At 37.8% G+C, this 20502-nt stretch overlaps 2 protein-coding genes and 1 long non-coding RNA gene across 5 annotated transcripts in view; 2 read left to right on the top strand and 1 right to left on the bottom strand.

The window, feature by feature from the left end:
* Window positions 1-1220: 1220 nt before the first annotated feature.
* On the top strand, window positions 1221-13165 carry LOC148421209 (von Willebrand factor A domain-containing protein 7-like). 3 transcript variants are annotated; one of them, XM_088418640.1, is made up of 18 exons: window positions 1221-1458; window positions 3400-3613; window positions 3821-3906; window positions 4016-4109; window positions 4885-5013; window positions 5497-5683; window positions 5873-6042; window positions 6355-6432; window positions 6684-6742; window positions 7011-7187; window positions 7269-7398; window positions 7500-7652; window positions 7750-7842; window positions 8032-8141; window positions 8869-9030; window positions 10008-10331; window positions 10488-10790; window positions 11934-13165. In XM_088418640.1, the coding sequence occupies exons 1-18, from the start codon at window positions 1249-1251 to the stop codon at window positions 12369-12371; spliced, it is 3117 nt and encodes a 1038-aa protein (XP_088274766.1). In that variant the 5' UTR covers window positions 1221-1248; the 3' UTR covers window positions 12372-13165. The 3 variants fall into 3 exon arrangements, with proteins under 3 accessions (XP_088274766.1, XP_088274765.1, XP_088274767.1); XM_088418639.1 differs by having other exon boundaries at window positions 6355-6467; window positions 6626-6742; XM_088418641.1 differs by having other exon boundaries at window positions 6355-6467; window positions 6626-6742; window positions 11968-12178.
* On the bottom strand, window positions 11393-18189 carry LOC148421208 (uncharacterized). Its single transcript, XR_015866067.1, has 4 exons — window positions 17973-18189; window positions 17524-17738; window positions 13479-13567; window positions 11393-12195 (listed from the first exon to the last, which is right to left on the bottom strand). It is a non-coding gene; the product is annotated as an uncharacterized LOC148421208 (long non-coding RNA).
* The window catches only part of LOC148421207 (von Willebrand factor A domain-containing protein 7-like), a 21396-nt gene continuing 18535 nt past the window's right edge, over window positions 17642-20502 (top strand). The window contains exons 1-4 of the mRNA XM_088418642.1: window positions 17642-17770; window positions 18187-18272; window positions 19378-19471; window positions 20143-20268. Of these exons, the coding sequence (XP_088274768.1) occupies window positions 17668-17770; window positions 18187-18272; window positions 19378-19471; window positions 20143-20268 (409 nt within the window). The 5' untranslated portion in view covers window positions 17642-17667. The remainder of the gene's footprint in view (window positions 17771-18186; window positions 18273-19377; window positions 19472-20142; window positions 20269-20502) is intronic.

Below are 20502 nucleotides of genomic sequence, written 5' to 3'. Positions count from 1 at the left end.
ATGAATTTCCATTTTTATATAGTAAGCTAATTCAGTTCAAATGGACAATTGTCTTATTAAAATCATTATTGCAGTACTTCAGTATATTTACCATTATATAGTTGTATTGACTTTTTTTTTTTTTAATGATACATTCAAGTCAATTATAGACATAGATACAAGTACATCTATGGAATTTGCTGCTCCCTAAACTACTGTATCTTACGCACTATAAGGCGCATCAGATTATAAGGTGCACCCTCAATTAATTACATATTTTAAAACTTTTCAATCACAATATAGTAATACTCAAACTAGTAACAATAATAACTCAAATAATAACTCTAAACTCTCAATAGCACAATAACTCAATGTTAATATGACCAACCTTGTTCAACTGTAAACATACAAAAGAAACAGGTAAAGATTACTTTATCAGTTCATTCCCCATCTACAAATCCCAATTTCCTTATTAATACTACCTTGTACTACCTTGAACGATGAAGACGGACTTGTGTGGAAAATCATGCATGAAAAGTCCCCACCCTTGGATAATGAGCATCATTAAGCTGTGCTGAGTTTCAGGAGGAGGTCATTTTAAGACATACATCATTTTACACAATATAAATGCATAATTTAAAGATCATTTTTGTTTGATATTTGTTGTTAGATCTTAAATTTGTAAACAAGAAAGATAAACACTGGTAGACACTGTTGGTTTTCAGCTTCTCTCTAGTCTGAAGTGTTAGTATCTGTTGTTAAACCACTGGATGATTTGCAGTCATTCAAAGAGAGGTGAACCTCACCCCATCCTTCAAGGTTTCACTTTCTGTGGTTTTAATTACAGTATTCCAAAAATATATATGTAATTACTAGATAATTATAGCATTGCATTCCAGCTAAAGTACCTACAAGAAGACATGCATGCATGGGTGTGTCATTTTGATTGTGCCGACTCAATTTTAATATATCCATTCACACACACACTCACACACACTCAAAGGACTTGGAAGATAATGTAGTAGCGCACACAGAGTCATTTACCTGGAAAGTTTGGAATGTCCTAACAGTGAGACTGAAGCGGTTCAAAATCTGACTACATTTTGTCAACGAGTAGAGCATATTGAGGTGAGTATGTCGCTTTGGGTAATAAAACTTTTGTTATATTGGTTCTGAGCAAACTATAGACTCATTGTGTTACTTTAAGTTCGATGCTTGTGCAAAAGATAGGTGTTTCAAGAACATTTCCGTTGTGGTTTCAGTTCCTGCATGGCCTTCATCATGATGAAGAATATTTTTTCAACCCTGCTGCTGGTGGTCATCACCTTGACGGGCCTAACTCAAAGCTTCAAACCATCCCATGCGACGGATGGGATGTCCATCACTCACCCTGCCATTACCACAAAAGCAATTTTGCAAAAGACGGCCGAAGTCTGTCGAGATGTTGCTGCGGCAGAGGAACGGAACTTCACTCTGAATGTAAGATTAAAAGTCACACTTGTAACAACATTAGATGCCGTACCTCTTTCGGTTTAGAACGGTGCGTAAATGTTTGCACGTACATATAATACAGTGAAAGTAAAAATTAAACCACTCCTGTTATAATGCAGCTCAAGCATACTGCGCGTATTAGGTTTGACAAGATTTGAAATATTATCCAACTAAGTCTACAGGGCACGGAAAACACATGTAAATACAACCATAATATTTCTTTATTTTGAATTATGGTGACAGTAGAGCTAACTGATAAACCCTTGTTTACCCAGTTGGTGGTAGGTCGAAAAGAATTCCAGAGAGCAAGTGTATGGTTAATGAGATAGAGAGACCAGAACAAATAAATTATGACAAAATAGTATGAGCATCAGATGAAAATAAATAAATAAATAAAATAGGCGTCCAAGGTACACAAATGAACTAAAAGTGATGATCGGGGTTAATAATACCAATTAGGTGACGTTAGCAACAGGCATTACGGTTAGGAATGACCACAAGAGTATGAGACATATTCAGATACGCCCATCTCAAGAACTCAACTTGTTCCCAAACAAAAAGAATGCAAATGCGAGACACTGAAAAGACAACTGAACACAATTTTCATCCTTACTACTTTAATCTGACCCAAAAAATTCTGAGGAACACACTCAACCTGAGTTTTTTTAGACAGGTTGTATTGTTGTGGAAGATCAAAAGATTGACGGACAATAAAAAAGTGGCCTTTGTCATTTTCTGTTACGATGTGGCAGCATAGTGGAGAGAGGTGTGGGGATGTGGACCCAAGATGCAGGAAAACATGGAGGCAGGTTGCACTCAGCAAAAATTATTAAAATCAAACATAATTAAAAAAGGAAAACCAAGTCGACAAGTGAATACAAAGTAACAAATCAAAATTCTGAAAAAAAAAAAAAATACCAGAACAGACTCAAGGGAAAAAAAAACTGGAACGAGACTCAACAATATTTTGACAGCAAGAACCAAAGACCATGACCTGGCAAGAACAGAAAATAAACTGGAACCTAAACACACTCAATGCAAACGAGACAACAAGGTACACCTGGACAAGAAACTATTGAAGAGGGAGCTGATTGTCCAACACAAGGGAAGCAGGTTAACACAGACAAGTGGAAACAATCACACTAACAAGGACAGACACGAGGGGAACAAAACATAAACTAAAATACATGAATATAAAAAACACAAAAAGCCAGAACAGAAAATCCCAACACAACAAAAAATAACAAACATGAACAGAACATGACATTTTCTTTAACAGATTGTAAGAATTGTTGTATTTGGTACCTCAGTTTTTGTAATTGTTGTAATATTTATTTCTACTGTATTTGAGACTTGTTGATCCGAGATTACAACTTTTAGTAATTTGTAAGAACGGAATTAAAATGAACATGAAAATAAAATATTGTCCATCATGTCCTTTGCAGATTTGCTCAAACGTGGGGTGTTCCCGAGTTTAGTTTGCCAAAGAGCTTTGCTATGGCTTGCTAAATTAGCATCTTTGTCAATATCATTAGGTGTGGCTGCGGTCATATTTGGGTGCTTTGCATTGATGTGATGAGATAAACTTGGGCTGCTTTTATAGTAAGACAGATTCTTCTTAAAAAGGACGCATATGAATTTAACTTTATCAGAGGTGTCGTTGGGGTGTTTTTCCAAGTTAAATTTACTATTCATTGGAACGACAACAAATTGAAAATGAGATACACTTGATTAAAAAATAGTGCTTGAACTATTGCTGTAAAGGAATTCATTGCAATTATTCAGTTAAATTGACACCCCTATGTAAAATATTAACATTTAAATATAAAATACCGTAAACAATGCCCAAAATGCTGCGGAAATTAGACCATTTCAGTTGGTCCTCAAATCTTTAAGATAACTTCAGCTTTTATGCCATTTTCCTCCCAGATTGACGAGGAACTAACAATTGATCAAGTTCAACAGGCGTGCGCCACCTTCCCCTCAAACTCTTCAGCCTCAATGCTGTCCAGTCGCATGTTCACCGAATCAATTTCCGAAATGACCTTTCGCAATGGACGAGTGGATTTACAATTTCTCTTCAGTGCAGAGCGCCATTTTCATGATGAGGCCTTCCAAGGAGGACGAGACGTAATCACACAAGGTACTTTCTATTTATATATATATATATATATATATATATATATATATATATATATATATATATATATATATATATATATATATATATATATATATTGATTTCAAAATCCTGTTGAATTAATATTTCTGTACTTGTCTGGTTCAGTAGATTATTATTATTTGTAATGTGTTTCCGTGTGAACTCTTCCTGATGTGTTGTATTGAGAAGGTGTATCTGCTGTGAAGGCCAGTGTGAGAATGGAGAACTTTGTCGCAGGGCGCATCACCCTTGGGACCATCTTGCACACTCTGCAGGTGCGTTCATGGACAATCTTGTTGATAATGATGATGTTTTAGAGGTGAGATGAAATCAAGCAATGTCTGGGGTTTGCACCTAAGATGATGTTGTACTGTATATTCCAAGGATTTCTACAGCCACAGCAACTGGGTAGAGTTAGGGAATGAGGCTCCTTACAACGTTTTGATCACACCTGAGCAACCCCTCGAAAATCTAGCAGGTAGGATACTGAATTTACAATATGCCTTCAACACAGCAATCCAATATGGTGGTATAACCATCTCTGTGGGTGTCAACTCTTATTCAATCTTGAAACATTTTTAACCAACTGAACCATTTGGTGCTGAAAATAAATAATTATAGAATAATAAATGTGCATTGATCTGGATAATTAACACCCATATACTAATTATTTCAACCGGAAAAAAAAACGTAGAAAACATTGTGCTGATTTTTTTTTTTTCCTAAGTCACATTAATCGTTAATTTGAGTTAGGATAAAAAAAAAATTGGAAATGGCAAATGCAATTACACTACACAGCGCAAAAGCGAAACCTATTTCCCTACGCTTCCCCCTTGCCATCGCATCTCCTTAGAATTTGAGAAGGACTGGATTCAGCTAACTTATTTATTTTTCCATAAAGTGATTATGATTTCAGTTCTTGGTTTGGTCCATAACACCGTGTGTCAGAAAATGGACGGAAATGTGTATCATTGTTCTCCAAAGTAAAGGCAGATTTTTGCAAATGTCTTATTTTGGCAAAACACCAAAGACAATACATCTTCTTTAAGATGGACTACAGAAATCAGAGAATATTTACAGGTGAGAGACTGAAATAAGAGGATTTTGACTAAACTTTCAAAGGAATAATGGCTCAAAACGATGAAACAATTGTCAAAATAGTTGTCGATTAATTTGATGAATGATTAGATTTCTCTAATCATTCATATTGTATTACAGGATGTGATATTTCTTACATTTTTTTTTTTTTCCAGGCCAAAATACCCCCACGTGTAGAAACTGTGATGAGGACAACTGTGATGACAACATTTTGCCTAATGTGCTGGAGGAGGGGCTTCTCACTTCAGGCTACTTTGACCCCTTTTCCAGAGAAAAGCCGGACGGTAACTGCTGGGATATCTGAAGCACAATGTTTCTGAAGTTTTGCTCCAGCTACTTCCCAAATTCTGCATTCCAAAACTTGCATATTAAGCATCCATACATCCATTTTCTATAGCCGTTTATCCTCACTAGGGTCACTAGCTAGTGACAATCCCAGCTGTCTATGGGCCTTAGACAGGCCACATCCTGAACTGGTTGCCAGGCCAATTACACTGCACAAAGGAACAACCATTCACGTGGCAAATCACACCTAAGGACAATTTAGAGTGCCCAGTTTCTGGAATGCCAAAAAATAGAAAAAACATGAAAACTGAGTGTAGAAAAATGAATGAAAATACTGAAAACATTGAAACATGAAAACATAAAACAATTACACATGGTACAGTCACTATGGTTATCATTAATTCCACTCATTATAAACCGGTTTATTGCGCAATGTTTTCAAACCCCAAAGATTTCTTACATATTTGACTTTTTGGTTCAAGGTAAATGCAGTCATGGAGATCTTCCAGACGAGACACGCTTGAGTGAACCGACCGGAGGCATCAATAAGGACCAAGTTGATTCTAGTCATGGCTCACTTCACTTACAAGCAGCAGATTTGGCTGTTATTGCGACAATGGAGCTTCTGGAAGATATCAGAATAGCTGTAGGAGACAAGAACTTCCTACGGTAAGCGACCTTAGAAAGGTACATATATATATATATATATATATATATATATATATATATATATATATATATATATATATATATATATATATATATATATATATATATATATATATATATATATGGTGTATACTTTTTAGTTTTTCTTTACATTAATATAGCCATGGTGTCTGTCTTGTATTCTTCTAGACTGATGGGCCTCTCTCAGGCCTCTGTGCTGTGTTTAGTCATCGACACCACAGGGAGTATGGCTAACGACATTGCAGAAGCCAAGAGAGTTTCTTTTGAAATCATTGAAAGCAGGAGAGGAACCCTACGAGAACCGCCGGCCTACATATTGGTTCCTTTCAATGATCCAGGTATACTGAATTTCACACATTACAGGTCAACAATATAATGTATAATCCAACCCGCTCACAAGTCAATGGTTGGACACAACATAGTGCTCGAAATGCCATGGCTCTGTCTCAGTGGTCTCTGGATAGGGTCCAGTCCATCATAGACAACAACTCAGCACCAGACCCTGACCACCAGACACCATCACAATCATAACATTTGTCAGCTAGAACGATTTCGATTTGCATTTGGAACATTTCATCAACCACAAAACAAATCCCAAACTAAATAAATAATGCACCTTGACAATCATCATTGAATGTTGCTATTTGAAGGTGTTGGACCTGTACTAATGACGACTAATGCAGACACATTCAAAGAGAGGATCGATGAACTAAGAGCCTTCGGAGGAGGTGACAACCCAGAGTTGAGTTTGTCTGGACTGCAGGTGTCTCTTTTCATACTAATACAAATTCCTCATTTGAAAACAATTACCTAAATGAAGTGATGCATGATCAAACTTCTTTAAATCAAATGGCTTTTCAATCAAGTTTGTGAGAAAACTTAGCACTTGTTCAATTGCAGTGTACTGTTTTTGGCCAACAGCTTGCCCTTACTGCTGCTCCACCCTCATCAGAGATATTTGTCTTCACTGATGCGCCAGCAAAAGACAAGGAGTTGACAACCACCATCACTGCTCTTATTGAGAGCACCAAGTCTGTGGTGAGTTTTTAGGGGAAAAAAAATGCTAAAAGTTGTAGTAGTGAGGAAACACACACACATATATATATATATATATATATATATATATATATATATATATATATATATATATATATATATATATATATATATTTATTTGGATGAGGCATGAAGGAGAAGTAAAATACATTTAAAGAGCGAATTATCAAAACTCAGATTATAACTTGATCTCTTCACCCGTTGCCATAATCCTTTATAAAGAAGAGATGAAATCTGCTGGAATTTTCAGGTGACATTCCTGCTGACAGACGTTCTGTCCAGTCGGCGCAAAAGGGTGGTGAGTCAAGCGGATGCTCAGCTGTACCGTGACCTTGCCAGGGCATCTGGGGGTGAGACCATTGAGGTCAGCAAAGCAGATCTTTCCCTGGCTACAAGTATCATTGAGGATTCCTCAGATAGTGCAAGGGTAACAACTATAAGAGGACAAACACTTGTGTAAATACAGTACAGTACAGAACCTGGATTAATACGTGCCCATGTTTTTCAGGTGACAATTTTTCAAGAAGGGAACAGCCAGCCTGAAAATTTCTCATTTACCATTGATAGCTCACTAATGAATGTGATCGTTTCCATCACAGGAAGTTCAGATCTCACCTTTAGTCTAACAAGCCCTACAGGTATTATAGTTAGCCTTGATCTAGTTTCTCCTTTTGACTACACGTCGTTTATGAAAACACCAACAGTATTTGCATTAAATTCATCTTTCCTATCTTTGTAGGTGTATCACAAAACTCCAGTGAGTTAAGTGGCCCTCTCGCGTCTTTGACCTTGGCAGGTAACCTTCGACGACTGAGGTTCAACAGTGACAGTGAAACAGGACTGTGGCAAATCTCTGTAAACTCTAATGATTCTTACTCAGTTAAAGTTACAGGTCAGTAAAAGGACGATACTGAAGGCGGGACATAAAAGGTCATGTATACATGTGATGTTCATTTTAAAACTATTTTTTTTAACAATGGTGACATCAGGTCAAAGTTCAGTGAACTTCATTTATTATCCTGTGGAAGAAACTGAAGGACCTGTTGCAGACTTCTTTCTAAAGGAGGGACGTCCTCTTACAGGTCAAACGTTTTCTTTAATTCACACATCACACTCTTTGGTCTTATTTTGTTTTGTTTTTTAATTGGATAGCACATGTGGTTCAGGAAGTGTTGCCACCATCAAGCCATGAGTCGTGTCTTGCATTCACGTTGACTCTGTACCACATTAATTGTGAAAATAACATTTGTCTATTTTGTGCAAACTTTCAGGGGGGAATGCCACCATCTTTGTCATAAAAACAGGAAGTGGCAGTGTAAACGTAACAGACGTCACACTGTATGACAGCTCAGGCCCAATCGAAGTCAATGGAACATTACAGGCATGTTAAAGACATACTTATCAAACGGGACCTAAAATTAATTTTTTGATGATTCACCGATTGAACGTGTATGTACTTGTACATACATTAAGATCTGTCATTAATACAATTAGCTGTTTCATTCCGAATGCAAAATGAATCTGATGAAAATATTTTCAATAAATGCAGCCCATTACACTCATTACAAATCCAGTGGAATTAACTTAAACTAAACTTAAGTAAACTTACTGGCTCAAAATGATCCCAAAATAAATATTATTGCTCCGGTGGACTTGTAAATGATGCCTAAATTGCAGGAAATGTCCAAATAAAATGACCCAAATTCAACCAAATGATCCACATTCATATTATCTTTTTGGGGCTATATATTATAATGTATATATATTTGTAATGCACGTTACTGTTTTGTGGTTAATGCCTTACACTACCGCGTTACAGCAAAATGTAATGCATGACAGTAGTTTCATTACTTATGAAATGCATTATTCCCAACACTGACCATCAAAAAGAGCCATTCAAAAGACTCAGTTCATTTGTGAACCGAATCTGTAATAATAAAACACAAAACATTGTCTGTACATGGACTATGGTTTTGTGCTGGCTGCAATTTTTTTGACTACAAAACCCTGAGGTACCATTGGATTAAAAAAAAGTCATTAAAAAAAATCTAAACTTCCAGTAATTAAATTGCATTTTTTATTTATTTTTTCCATGTCCTTACTTTCAGTCATTAGGAGCAACTGATTTTCTGGTGAGGTTCAATGACATTCCAGTGGGGGATTTTGTGGTTCGATTGAGAGGAGGAGACAGCACGTCATCACCGTCAACTACAAGCACATTCCAGAGACAGGCCTCCACTCAAATCAGGACTTCGAACATCTCTGTCACTGTAAGTCGGAAGGCCTTGCATTCTCTACCAAATTATACATGTTTGCCGCCTTGAAAGGGATTTATAATGTACTTCAAATATCTCAAATACGCAACTGTTTAAAAAAGATTTGCGTGTGCAAATTTACACACTGATCCACCATCCGGGCACACAAAAGATCGCATCTGCCAAATGGAGAAAATTGCCACTCAGTTCATTTTTATGCATTCTGGTAGTATCATTTTGCACATAAAGTATGATTCATCAAATCTTTGGCTGTTTATATACTGCATTTGAAAGGCCGGTGCAAAGCGGCACACGAAATGGGAGGTGATGCAGAGAATGGAACGTTTCTGCTTGTGTCAACATTACTGAAATGCCAGAAACATCATTATCATTAAATGTAACTGATCTAAAGGCGGTATGGATCCAGTCACAGGAATGATTGCTATATCATCTTTGACAACATCATTATTACTGGCGTCTCTCAAAGAACAGTTTTGCAGGTGTGCTATTCTGTGTTTCAAAAAATGTGATGCAAGATGCTAAGGTAGCATCCAACTGTAGCTATACATACAATAAAACAAGGAAAACACAAAACCTAGCTCACAGTTTTTCCCCGCGTAAATCATGTATGTTTATTTGGTCCTTACACTAAGACTTCAAATTCCATCTTTTCAAACTTCATTTTTAACTCGTGGCACTTTCGCAAATTTGCCTTGCTGACAACATTAGTATTTGACACGGTATACCTTTTGTTAGAACTAGAACCTGCTATTTTGGGTTTCGCTAAATTCGGGCTCCAAGTGCACATAGGCCGAGATCAACTTTCTCAAGCGGCCTTCGACTGGTCCATCTGTTTGGTTCACAAAAGGGTTTGGATGATAGCTTTCAATGCAACCAAATGAAAAGCATTTCCCCACATCACATCGGTTATTTTGTTCAATCAAAACCTTTCAGCTACAAAGTGAATTAAAAATGGCTGTCCACTTTTTTAGGCTCAAGTCAACACAACTAATATTGGACCAGGCTCTACCATCTCCATACCCTTTACCGTCACCATGACGGCCGGAGGAGTCCCAGACGAGACTGCAAATGCAACATTGTTAATGCAGGCGACCAACGACCGCGGCTTTAATTTGTCATCCCCGTCGTCTGTCAACATACAAGCAGGCAGCGGAGGAAAAGCTAACGACACCGTGATTTTAACCGTTCCTGAAAACGCGACATCTGGTACAGATGTGACACTTACGATTGCTGCGGAAAATGAAGATGCTACTGATGTCAACTTTGTTGTCCTTAGGTTTTCAGTCACAGCGCAGGTAAGAACATATTAATAAAGCCTATTTCAGTTTCTCAGTGTTTAAATATTGTCATACTTGTCATATTATAATTCTATTAATTAATTATTTTGTACTATAAACGTTTTACCCCCAATGGCTATTTGCATCTTAAGCTTTTCCATTGTCTGTCTCCAGGCAACTGACATTACCAGGCCAGTCTGCCAGATGGTCCGTACTTTCGCCAACTGTCCAAGCAGGCCATCGCGCTGTGCCTCCTCCTCATGGATGTTTGTTGTACAAGTGAGCGACGGAGTCGATGGGACGGGAATCGACAGAGTCGCCATCCGTGAAGGGAACGGTACCCTCAATACCAGATCTTTGGTTGGAGAAAGGGGTGAAAGCATTGTTGAGGCCACCTATCAGGCCACCTGCTGTGCTGACAGAGTGGAGCTGTCTGTAATAGACAACGTGGGAAACGTGGCCATTTGCATGGGCCGGGTGAGAGTCCACAACAGTAGCACTTGTAAACAAAAATGAACAATCTCCTTAAATCAATGCTATTCAAATGGAAGGAACTTCTTGGGGTAGGTAAAATTATAACATTTTCTGAAGGTATCTGTAAATCTAATTTAATTCCGTGATAGAAATGTTACGTTCTGTCTGGGTTTTTCGGGTTTTTGCATTTAGTTTAGTAGTTTTTGGTTCAATTCATCTGGCTAATTCGTGTTGGTTTCCCTGCGTCTGCGTTTTTTTTCAGTCTCGTTAGTTTTATCTTGTTGCGTAGAGAGAGAGGGTGGCTGATAACGCGAGAGAGACGAAGGAGAATGTGAAGAAAAGAGGACGCATGGGCAGAGAGAGTGCTGATTCTGAGAAAAACGTGTTAACATACAAAAAAAATCTGTGTAAGTGTTGTGCAGTTCTCTGTTGTATTTACAAAAATAAGAGTGACGACTGAGACCAGCGCTGCCTTCCCGCTGCCGTTTGTACCGTTTGTAGCAAAAAAATCCACATACTACTTCAGTCTGCTTTGCAAAACCGAACAAAATTAGACATAAGTGTCTTTTTTTTTACATTTATTAAGTTTTGATTTCTAGGGAACATGCCTTTTTCCAAATAAACAGCATGTCGACAACTGCTGCTCTTTGAAGCAAGCTACAAATATAGCTTTTATAGTAAAAAATAAGATTAAACAAAAATGAAGCGCATCTGTGTAATAAAAGTTAGAGCAAGATACATTGTCATTTCACAGGGAATCGCTGTAAGTCAATGGGGCATTTTTATCATGAGCAACTATTGCACAAATGAAAAAGATGAAAATTTCTTGGGATTTTTGTAACAAACTGATCTGAAAATAAACCTTTTCAAGTGAGCAGCTAAATTGAGAGCATAGACAAAGCATGAAATATGTGAAAGGTGGTTAATCTCTGTTGCATATCAGGAACATTCGCATGCCATCAGATCCGTGACAGTCAACACCTTTTTTTATTAACGGAATGAAACATTGCATTCATGTTCACACCCATGTGCAGTCACACAACTTTGCAAATTGCCGTCTTTGTTAATCGAACCAAGCCATCCTGAATGAGAAGTGAAAGGTCTTCTAAAATAAACAGCACTTGTTCATTCACTTTCTTTCTCCAGGTGACTGATGTTCTCCCTCCAATGTGCCAGGAAGGCAGTACAACCACCATCTGTCCAGCCTCTTCATCACCTTGCGAGTCCTCTCAGTGGGTGTTTGTGGTCAACGTGACTGACGGCATCAATGGAGTAGGCGTCGACAACGTCACGATCCGTGAGGGGAGCGGCACCCTCAACACCACCACAGTCGTCGGGCCAAGGGGCGAGAACATCACCGTGGCCTCCTACCAGGCCTCCTGCTGTGCAAACCGAGTGGAGTTGTCTGCTGTGGACAAGGCGGGAAATGAGATCATTTGTATAGGCCAGGCCAGAGCATCCACCACGGTCGCTCCTGTGACGACATCCGATGTGACCATCAACTCCACAGACAATGGAGGGCATTCGTTTTGCACATCACATTGCCTCTGGATACCTGTTGTGTCACTCACACTTTGGAGATAAAAGTCATGTCCCGCGGAGGTCCCCAACCACCGGTCCACAGCCCGGTACCAGTTCGTGGACCGGGTGGTACCGGGTCACATGGGCTGCACCCGAATTAATGATGTTTTGGAACTGATTTAGTTAATTAACAATTGCAAAGCGGTGCTTTATTTGGCATGATCTTTGTTTTGGCACCACATCTGGTCACTGTTGACATTACATTTTGTAGTGAGGAAGAATGGTGTGGCTTCAGTTGAGAGCAGTCACTGTCGGTGACACACATGCTCTGTCTCTCTGTGAAACCTGCTGCACGAGTGTCTGTAAATTGTACTTTGTAAGAATGTTGTCATTTATGATAATATGCCCAAAATTAATTTATTTGTTGATCCAACAACTTATGACTGTGGATAACATACTATGACTAGGTAATTTAAGTTCTTAACTTCAGCATGTTATATAATGCTGCCTTGTAGGCATTTAGCTCGTTAGCATTTTCGTGTATGTTAGCATATGCAAACTGGTGAGCATTACAGCATCCTTCACTTTCTGTACTGCTAATTAACATTTTGTATCGAATAGCATTTGTAATGTAGTTATATGATTGATTTAACCAGTGTAATTTGTGTACATTTTAGTAAAATAGATATCTTTCATATGGGATTTACCTGAGTAACTGACTTTTAGCAATGTTTAATACTGGAGAAAAAGACACTGACAGCCTATGTTTGGTGTATTTTTTTTTGTTTACAGTTTTACAAATAAATTTGCGAGAGCTGTACTACTAACTCAACTGCATTAAAGAAGAGTTACACTCATTGATGTCTGCTGTTTGTCTTTCCAGATGAAAGCCATTCTAACACCAAGAAAAGACGGAACAAATAAACCATTTTCATTTTATGTATTATTCGAATATGAAAGCTATTTTATTTTGAATTTTTTTTTCATTTGAAAACTGAACGGATTCTCCTGGATTCATTTTGGTCACGTGAGTGACAAGGTTTCATTTACGAATAATTTAAATGAGAAAGTAAGAAACATCCTGTCAAGAGACAGGTGACGAGCCTACAACTTTGAAGAAAAACAAAGCTTTTAACAGGCAGAACAAGATTGATAAGACACATCACCTACACTGGGGTGGCCATCCCAGAGGACCTGGGGGGGGTTCCCTCCAAGCCTCTTCTCGTTGCAAAAAGAGCAGAGCAGAAAAGCGTCCACCTCTGTCGAGAGCCAGCAGAGGAAGTTTCCACAATTTAAAATAAATAAATAAATGAAAGCAAAAAATATATGTTAATATATTCACACGAAAATAAATAAATGCTAAAATATATATCAATAATAAAATGTATACGGACTGATGTATTTTTTTGAATTAATTGTAATACATGCAAACAAATACAGAAACAGAATTAACTCATTAAAAACACTGTGCTCTCAAATTTTCAAAGATGGTGGTTAGTCCCTACTTGATGCTTCTCAACTCATTTCAACATTGCTCCTTTATACCCAAGATTGGTGAGATTACTACTTTGTCACCTTATTGTCATTAAATGTAAAAAAAAAAAAAAAAAAAAAAAAGAAACTCTTTTTAGAAAATATAAGAGATTCGTTTTCATTAAATATTTTGTCAAGGTCACATAATCCACATTCACAAAATACTGATTAAAGGTCAAAATATTCACCAATCTTCAACCACAATTTATAATTAGAAATCCTTGTTGAATTTCCTTTCCAATGATACATCATTTCTTGATTTTCCAAACTCCTGTTTTGATTGACCTGCAATTTTAGATTTAGTGTTGTACATTCAATATCAACAGGTACAAGTTTCATCAAAATCAATCATCTTAGTTAAACTCACCAGGGATTTGTTATGGAACAACCCTTGAAGTTTTAATTAGTTTTCCAGAGTGTTTGCTTGTGTTGATTTTTTTTTAGTTTAACAGTAACTTTTTGTGTATTTCGAGAGCAAGATTTAAAAAAAAAAAAAAAAAAACACCACTAAAGCTACTATAAAACTCAAAACTATATGATTTTAAAAACAACCATCCACAAATTCAAAATACAAGTACTGTCCTGTATAACAATCCACATGCATTGCAGTAGGCTGTAGGTGTCACAATATTGTCTTGCATGCTTATCTTCCTCCTTTTTAGCCCGTTTATTGTTATCTACGAATCCTAAATTGGTGATGTCTTCAGAAAAATTGCGGATCATGCTGCTGAGATGACAGCCAATGCTTCGTATGGTATCAGTTCTTCAACTGTGGGATGAGTTGCTCATGCAGTAATTGACAAAATGGTGAGCATTACTGCATCCTTCAAGGTTTCACTTTCTGTACTGGTAATTATACAATTATGAAGTGCATAGTTAGAAATTACTGCATTGCATTGCGGCTATCTAAAGGAATGTTTAGCAAAAAAATGAAAGGGTGTGTCTTTTTTGTTATCTATATAAGAACTAGATGAAAGTGAGGAGGGCACCCAGTAACTCACAGACAGTGTTGGACAACCCATACAAAACACACCGCGCTGTCTACCTGGAACGCTTCGAATGTTCTCATAGAGAGGCTAAGGTGGTTCAAAATCTGACAGCACTTTTGGCAACGAGTAGAGCTTATTCAGGTGAGTGTGTCAATTTGCATTGCATAAAGTATCTTAATATTAGTGTTATTAGTGAATACATTTAATATGACCAACTGTGTATTTGCACTTGTCCAATCTTTATTTTGTTTGTTTGTGTTTTTTTAATGTTTTTTTTTGCTCACCACCTAGTGAATTTCTGTACTCTTTCTTTCACATCCTTGACCACACGGGTTCTAATTTTGCAGACTGGCAGTCAGCGTGCCAATGTATAGATAGTCCACTGTTTTTGGGACCGGAAACAGCCGCTATGTCCCCTGTGCATCTGACAATTTGATGCCAGAAGTAGCCTGCAAATAGTGCATCTTCATTTCCCTGCCAGAGAAAGTCTAGTTTACCGTGCTTGTGAATTTGGTAAATGCACTACACCTCGCGGGACATAACAGTGTACAGGGCTTATCTAGGAATTTTGTGAACCTTTTTGTCTCAAAATTCCTAGATTTGTCACAAAATTCCTAGATAAACCTTGTACACCAGTGAGCCCAGCGAAATCTAGTAGATTTCTTGTGTGTAATGGAGATAGTGTAGAGCAACATGCATGCATGGCCGCACTTCATTCGTAAGGAAAGATCTTGGAGTTTCTGTGTATGAAGGGGCTTTGTACACACTAATTTTATGCACAGACCACAGAGATTCTATTTCTCCATCCACAATGTCAAGCACAAAGTAATGTAACTGCTCTGATTTTATTGGAAATGAGCGTAGCTGATTCAACTGCCTAGGAATAGGCAGCGTTTCATCCAAAAAATGCGTACAACAGCACAAAATGCCCTATTATAAAATACCAAAGTGAGGAAAAGTCCAACCATGTGGACATTTATACCATACTTTGCACTCAACATGCGCTTGGCACGAAAATAAACCATCTAGTGGTCTTCTTTGTTAAATGCAGTGAGGTAGAATAAAGTATTTTGTATGTGTATATCGAGAACATTTTCAAAAGTAAGCCATTTCAAGAATGTTTCCATTGTCATTTCAGTTTATACTCAGCTCCTATCATCATCGTGGTCATCATCAGCATGAGCAAGAAGTATTCATTCCTGCTGCTGGTGGTCCTCACTCTCACAGGATTAACAGAAAGCTTCATACCCATACGCATAAGAATACGCATCAGACCTATACCCATACCCATACCCATACCATTTTTCTCCTTAACTCACTCTGTCATTACCAGTAGGGCAATTCTACAAAAGACGGCCGAGGTCTGCCGCGACGTTGCTGCTGCAGAGGGCCGGGACTTCACAATAAATGTAAGCTGGAAAGTCACACGTTTGCCTTCAATTGTCTTAATTAAATATAATATACGTCTTTAGGTTCATAACTATTCCTACAATATTGATGTAATTCAAGAAAACAGAACAAAATACTAAATTGATCATAATGTAGGACAGGGTGTAAAATACGACAACAATTAAATATAAAGGGAGAATTGGAACGCATTAAGGTTGTTTATCATGTCAATCGGGTGAACTCAGCAGCAGGTCCTGTGAATTGACAGCAGGAGAGATATATTCATGTACGCCCATCTCTGTCATGAGGAAGACAAACTAAAAGTACAGCTAGAAGGAAACGAGAAGACAAACTACGAGACGTGGCTCAAACAGAAGTGGAGTGCTACTTCTACTTACGAATTCTCTATTTTAAGAAAAATAGACTTTCTTCAGAAAAATACTGTCTCCATATTGTCAAAATTCAGGATACGAAAGGCTAAAATTGTTGGTGTGTACTGTAAAAAAATGAGACACAAGACACCACTGCCCGCTCAAACAAGAGAGTAATGTAATACGCAACACAACCTGCGATGGTTGTTACAGTTTTTGACGCATTGTTACAATGTATCAAAATCCCGGTGTGATATTTCAACTGGCTCCTGGATATCGCTTTTGTCCCCCCGATTTCTTTCAACACTCATTCACAACACACAACAGCAATTTCATTCATCAACCACTGAAAAGATCGAAACTGTAAATATGAATGTATGATGTATACAGTGGATCCCCACCATACGAAATTATTTTTTTAATGTTTTAATTATTCGTAATTTTTTAATTGGGAGCATAAGGCGAAATCATTGTAGGGCGGGCAATATGAACCTATGGTAATTAGCAATGCATATAAAACCCTGGGTAAAAAAACATCAAAATTGTTTATACATCTTAAAAATTAGTAACCCTAACTGGGCTGCAGATGCGAATTTGTCTCTTTATATTCATTTTGGCAAATGACTGAGGAGTCACAGTTGTGTCTGACAACAGTCTTGACCACACACTTTTTTTTAATCGAAATCCAAACCACAGAATAATTGCTCCAGAATATCAATAATGTGACAAACAAGAAGCATGGAAAACGCACAAATGCGTTTTAATTGTACACTCAACTTGTGAGATAACATTGAGAAAAACATAACAAAATGACTAATCAGTTCCAAGGTCACACGATTGTCATTGCGAAAATGTGAAAGCGCAAAAAATAAGCACAGACTTTAGTTCAAATTCATTTTTCAATCAGTCCTTGAAACCCGAAAGTAACTTTACCATCTCTTCTGTTGCGTGTGTTTTTTCCCCCAGATTGGTGGTAGGCCAACAGTTTCGAAAGTAGTTCTGGCATGTACCTCCTCCCTCTCGGACATTGTAAAGTTTCCATTGTCCTTTCTTGAGTTAACGGTATCCATTAGACTCATGCAAATGAGCAATGCATTCGTGGATGTACCATTTGCGTCCACTCCAGCTCACCATTTTGATGACGAGACCTTCCAGGAAGGACGAGACATAATCATACAAGGTACTTCCTTTTCTTTCCACAACAAATTAAACATGAAAATGAAGAGTGGCAAACGCAGGCATATTATACTGCTCCCTGTGACATTGTTCTCTCACAACCCTGATGAAATTTCGTTTGAACTGTCTTTTATTCACAAATATATGCTATTAGCATGGAACCTCATGGCTAACAATAAAATTTACTTGTCAAACATTTGACCTACCACTGATGCCCGGCCGGCAATATCCTTATACCTCCTCAAGAGTGACCATCATAAATGGTGTGCTTGTTCTTCATTAACATTGTATCATTAACATCAAGCTCACAAGCCATTGTAAACTCATTAAATTGCTCAATAGAAAAATAGCGCAAACCAAAGTATGAAAAAGTTCTGCCTATAATTTACTTTCTTCCTGCTTCCTGTTTCCTTTGATCAGGTGTTGCTTCAGTGAAAGCCAACGTGAGAAGGCAAAACTTTAATCAAGCCCGTATTACCCTTGGAGCCATATTTCACACTCTGCAGGTGAGATCACAGATAATCGTGTTGTATTGGTTAATATTGGAGTGGTGTAGTTTTGGAAGTAAAACACAATCTACAAAGAATGTTGATTCTAAAAGTGTATTTATTTCTCTTATTTAAATCCAAGCATCCTTTACACACATTCACAAAATGGCAATATTAGAGACTCGACTTGACAAAGAACATGACTGACATGGGACTGGATGTCTAATATCAGAGTTTAGGGCTGCTACAGATGTGAAAATAAGAGCTTTTGCCCCTCAGTGGGATAGGGCCATTAAGTGTGGGGGAAACGTGCTTATTGTTGGCAAGTTACACATTTTTTATCATCAAGCAACATTGCTTAGGTTTTGTTTGCATTTATATGTAGCAAAAAATACCAAGTCATGATAAATTCAGATTTAGTAACTTTTATTTGGTATGCAATTAATTCACGTTTTTTCTTGATTTATTGTCAAGTCTGGTTGAGTGTTTTGTCACAATATCAATGAAAATAACCAATGTGTTTTCGCGGTATTTCGCGGTTCTTGTTTTCCAAAAACAGTGAAATGTAACTTCAACCATTGTGCTATGTCTCCAATATGTCTCCAATAACTTACTGGATTAATATGACCCAAGTCAAAGCATAAAAAAACATTTTTAAAGCTTTTTACTATCTTTCTGAGCATGTAAACTTTTAATAAAAGCATATTCATCCATCCATCCATCCATTATCTGTAGCCGCTTATCCTCGCAAGGGTCACAGGCTTGCTGGTGCCTATCCTAGCTGGCTCCAGGCAGTAGGAGGGGGATATACTGATTGGGTGACTGGTTGTTTGTCTCTGTGTGCCCTGCAATTGGCTGGCAACCAGTTCAGCGTGTCCTCCGCCTACTGCCAACAGATAGCTAGGATAGGCACCAGCAAGCCTGGGACCCTAATGAGGATAAGCGCTATAGAAAATGGATGTATAGATGTTTAGATGTTCAACAAACACACAAAAAAGTATGTATACAATATTTAAAAAAATATGTATATAAAATATGTGTATAATATATAAAAAAAGGTATAAAAATTTTTTTTTAAAAAGTATGTGTGTGTAATACAGTATATATCATTGTATATTCCAAGGACTTCTACTCACACAGCAACTGGATTGAGCTGGGAAACACGGTTCCTTACAACGTTTTGATCAACCCTGACCAAACCCTGGAGAATCTGGCAGGTAGGACACTGAATATGCTCACATTCATGGACATTCATCCAACAGAGCAGTACAGCTTAACCCAGCCACATTAGTGCAGATATGGCAATAAGAGTGTGTGTGGGTGTTTGTGTGTGTCTGTGTGTTAGCGCGTGAGTGTGTTCTACAAAGTGTGTACAAAAATCTCTGTTAAGACTCTTGAGGCTGCATAACGCATCTGTTGTGCTACAACTATTATATATACCGTAATTACAGTATACACAAAAATGTTTCACCCCCTTCCTGAAGTGTGACGTCCAACTCAGCAAATTCTGAGTTGAAGGAAAACTGAACTCAGGCTCTCTGTTATTTAATTACTGTACGTAAACAATACTGTGTACTGTATCTACATAATATTTTGTTGTACTTTCGCAAAGATGGACGAAAGTCTGAAAATTAGGGCTGTGCTCAAATTTCTCCCCTTTGCTCTCCTTAGCTAGATTTATTCTGACAATGGATAGTATTCACTGACGGTTTTGTTGGGCTAGCGTACAATGTCTTTGTGTTGCTTTCCCACAACAGCAGAGCAACCTAACAAGGTACCAAAGAACTCGGTAAACAAGTGTTGTTGCAGTGCAGGGAAGATAAATTTCGTGTGAACATTTCATCTCATCATTGTTATTGAATATGACCTTCTCTTCATTTGTTTGCAGGCCGGGATATCCCCACGTGTAGAAATTGTGATGACGACTGTGATGACAACATTTTGCCAAATGTGCTGGAGGAGGGGCTTCTCACCTCAGGCTACTTCAGCGTCCTTTCCCTAGAAAAGCCGGAAGGTAAGTGTCAGGACATTGTTAGGACATTAACATATTTAAAGAAAATAACTATGAAAAAACTGAAATCACACAACGCAAACCTCAGCACGCAAATTTGCAGTGTTTGGAAAAATTCCGTTTAGGAGAAGAGTCCAGATATGGGTTGTTTTGGTTTGGGTTGGTTATTTCAGTGGACTTGGAAGGATCCCCCAGCTAGAGAGTCCAGCCCAGCTGACCAATTACCTGATTAGATTC

This window comes from Hippichthys cyanospilos, chromosome 7 (genome assembly GCF_059441005.1).
Source record: "Hippichthys cyanospilos isolate Australia breed blue-spotted pipefish chromosome 7, RoL_Hcya_1.0, whole genome shotgun sequence".
Classification (NCBI taxonomy): domain Eukaryota; kingdom Metazoa; phylum Chordata; class Actinopteri; order Syngnathiformes; family Syngnathidae; genus Hippichthys; species Hippichthys cyanospilos.
The sequence above is the reverse complement of the archived record's forward strand: the minus strand, read 5'-3'. Positions and strand labels throughout refer to the sequence as shown.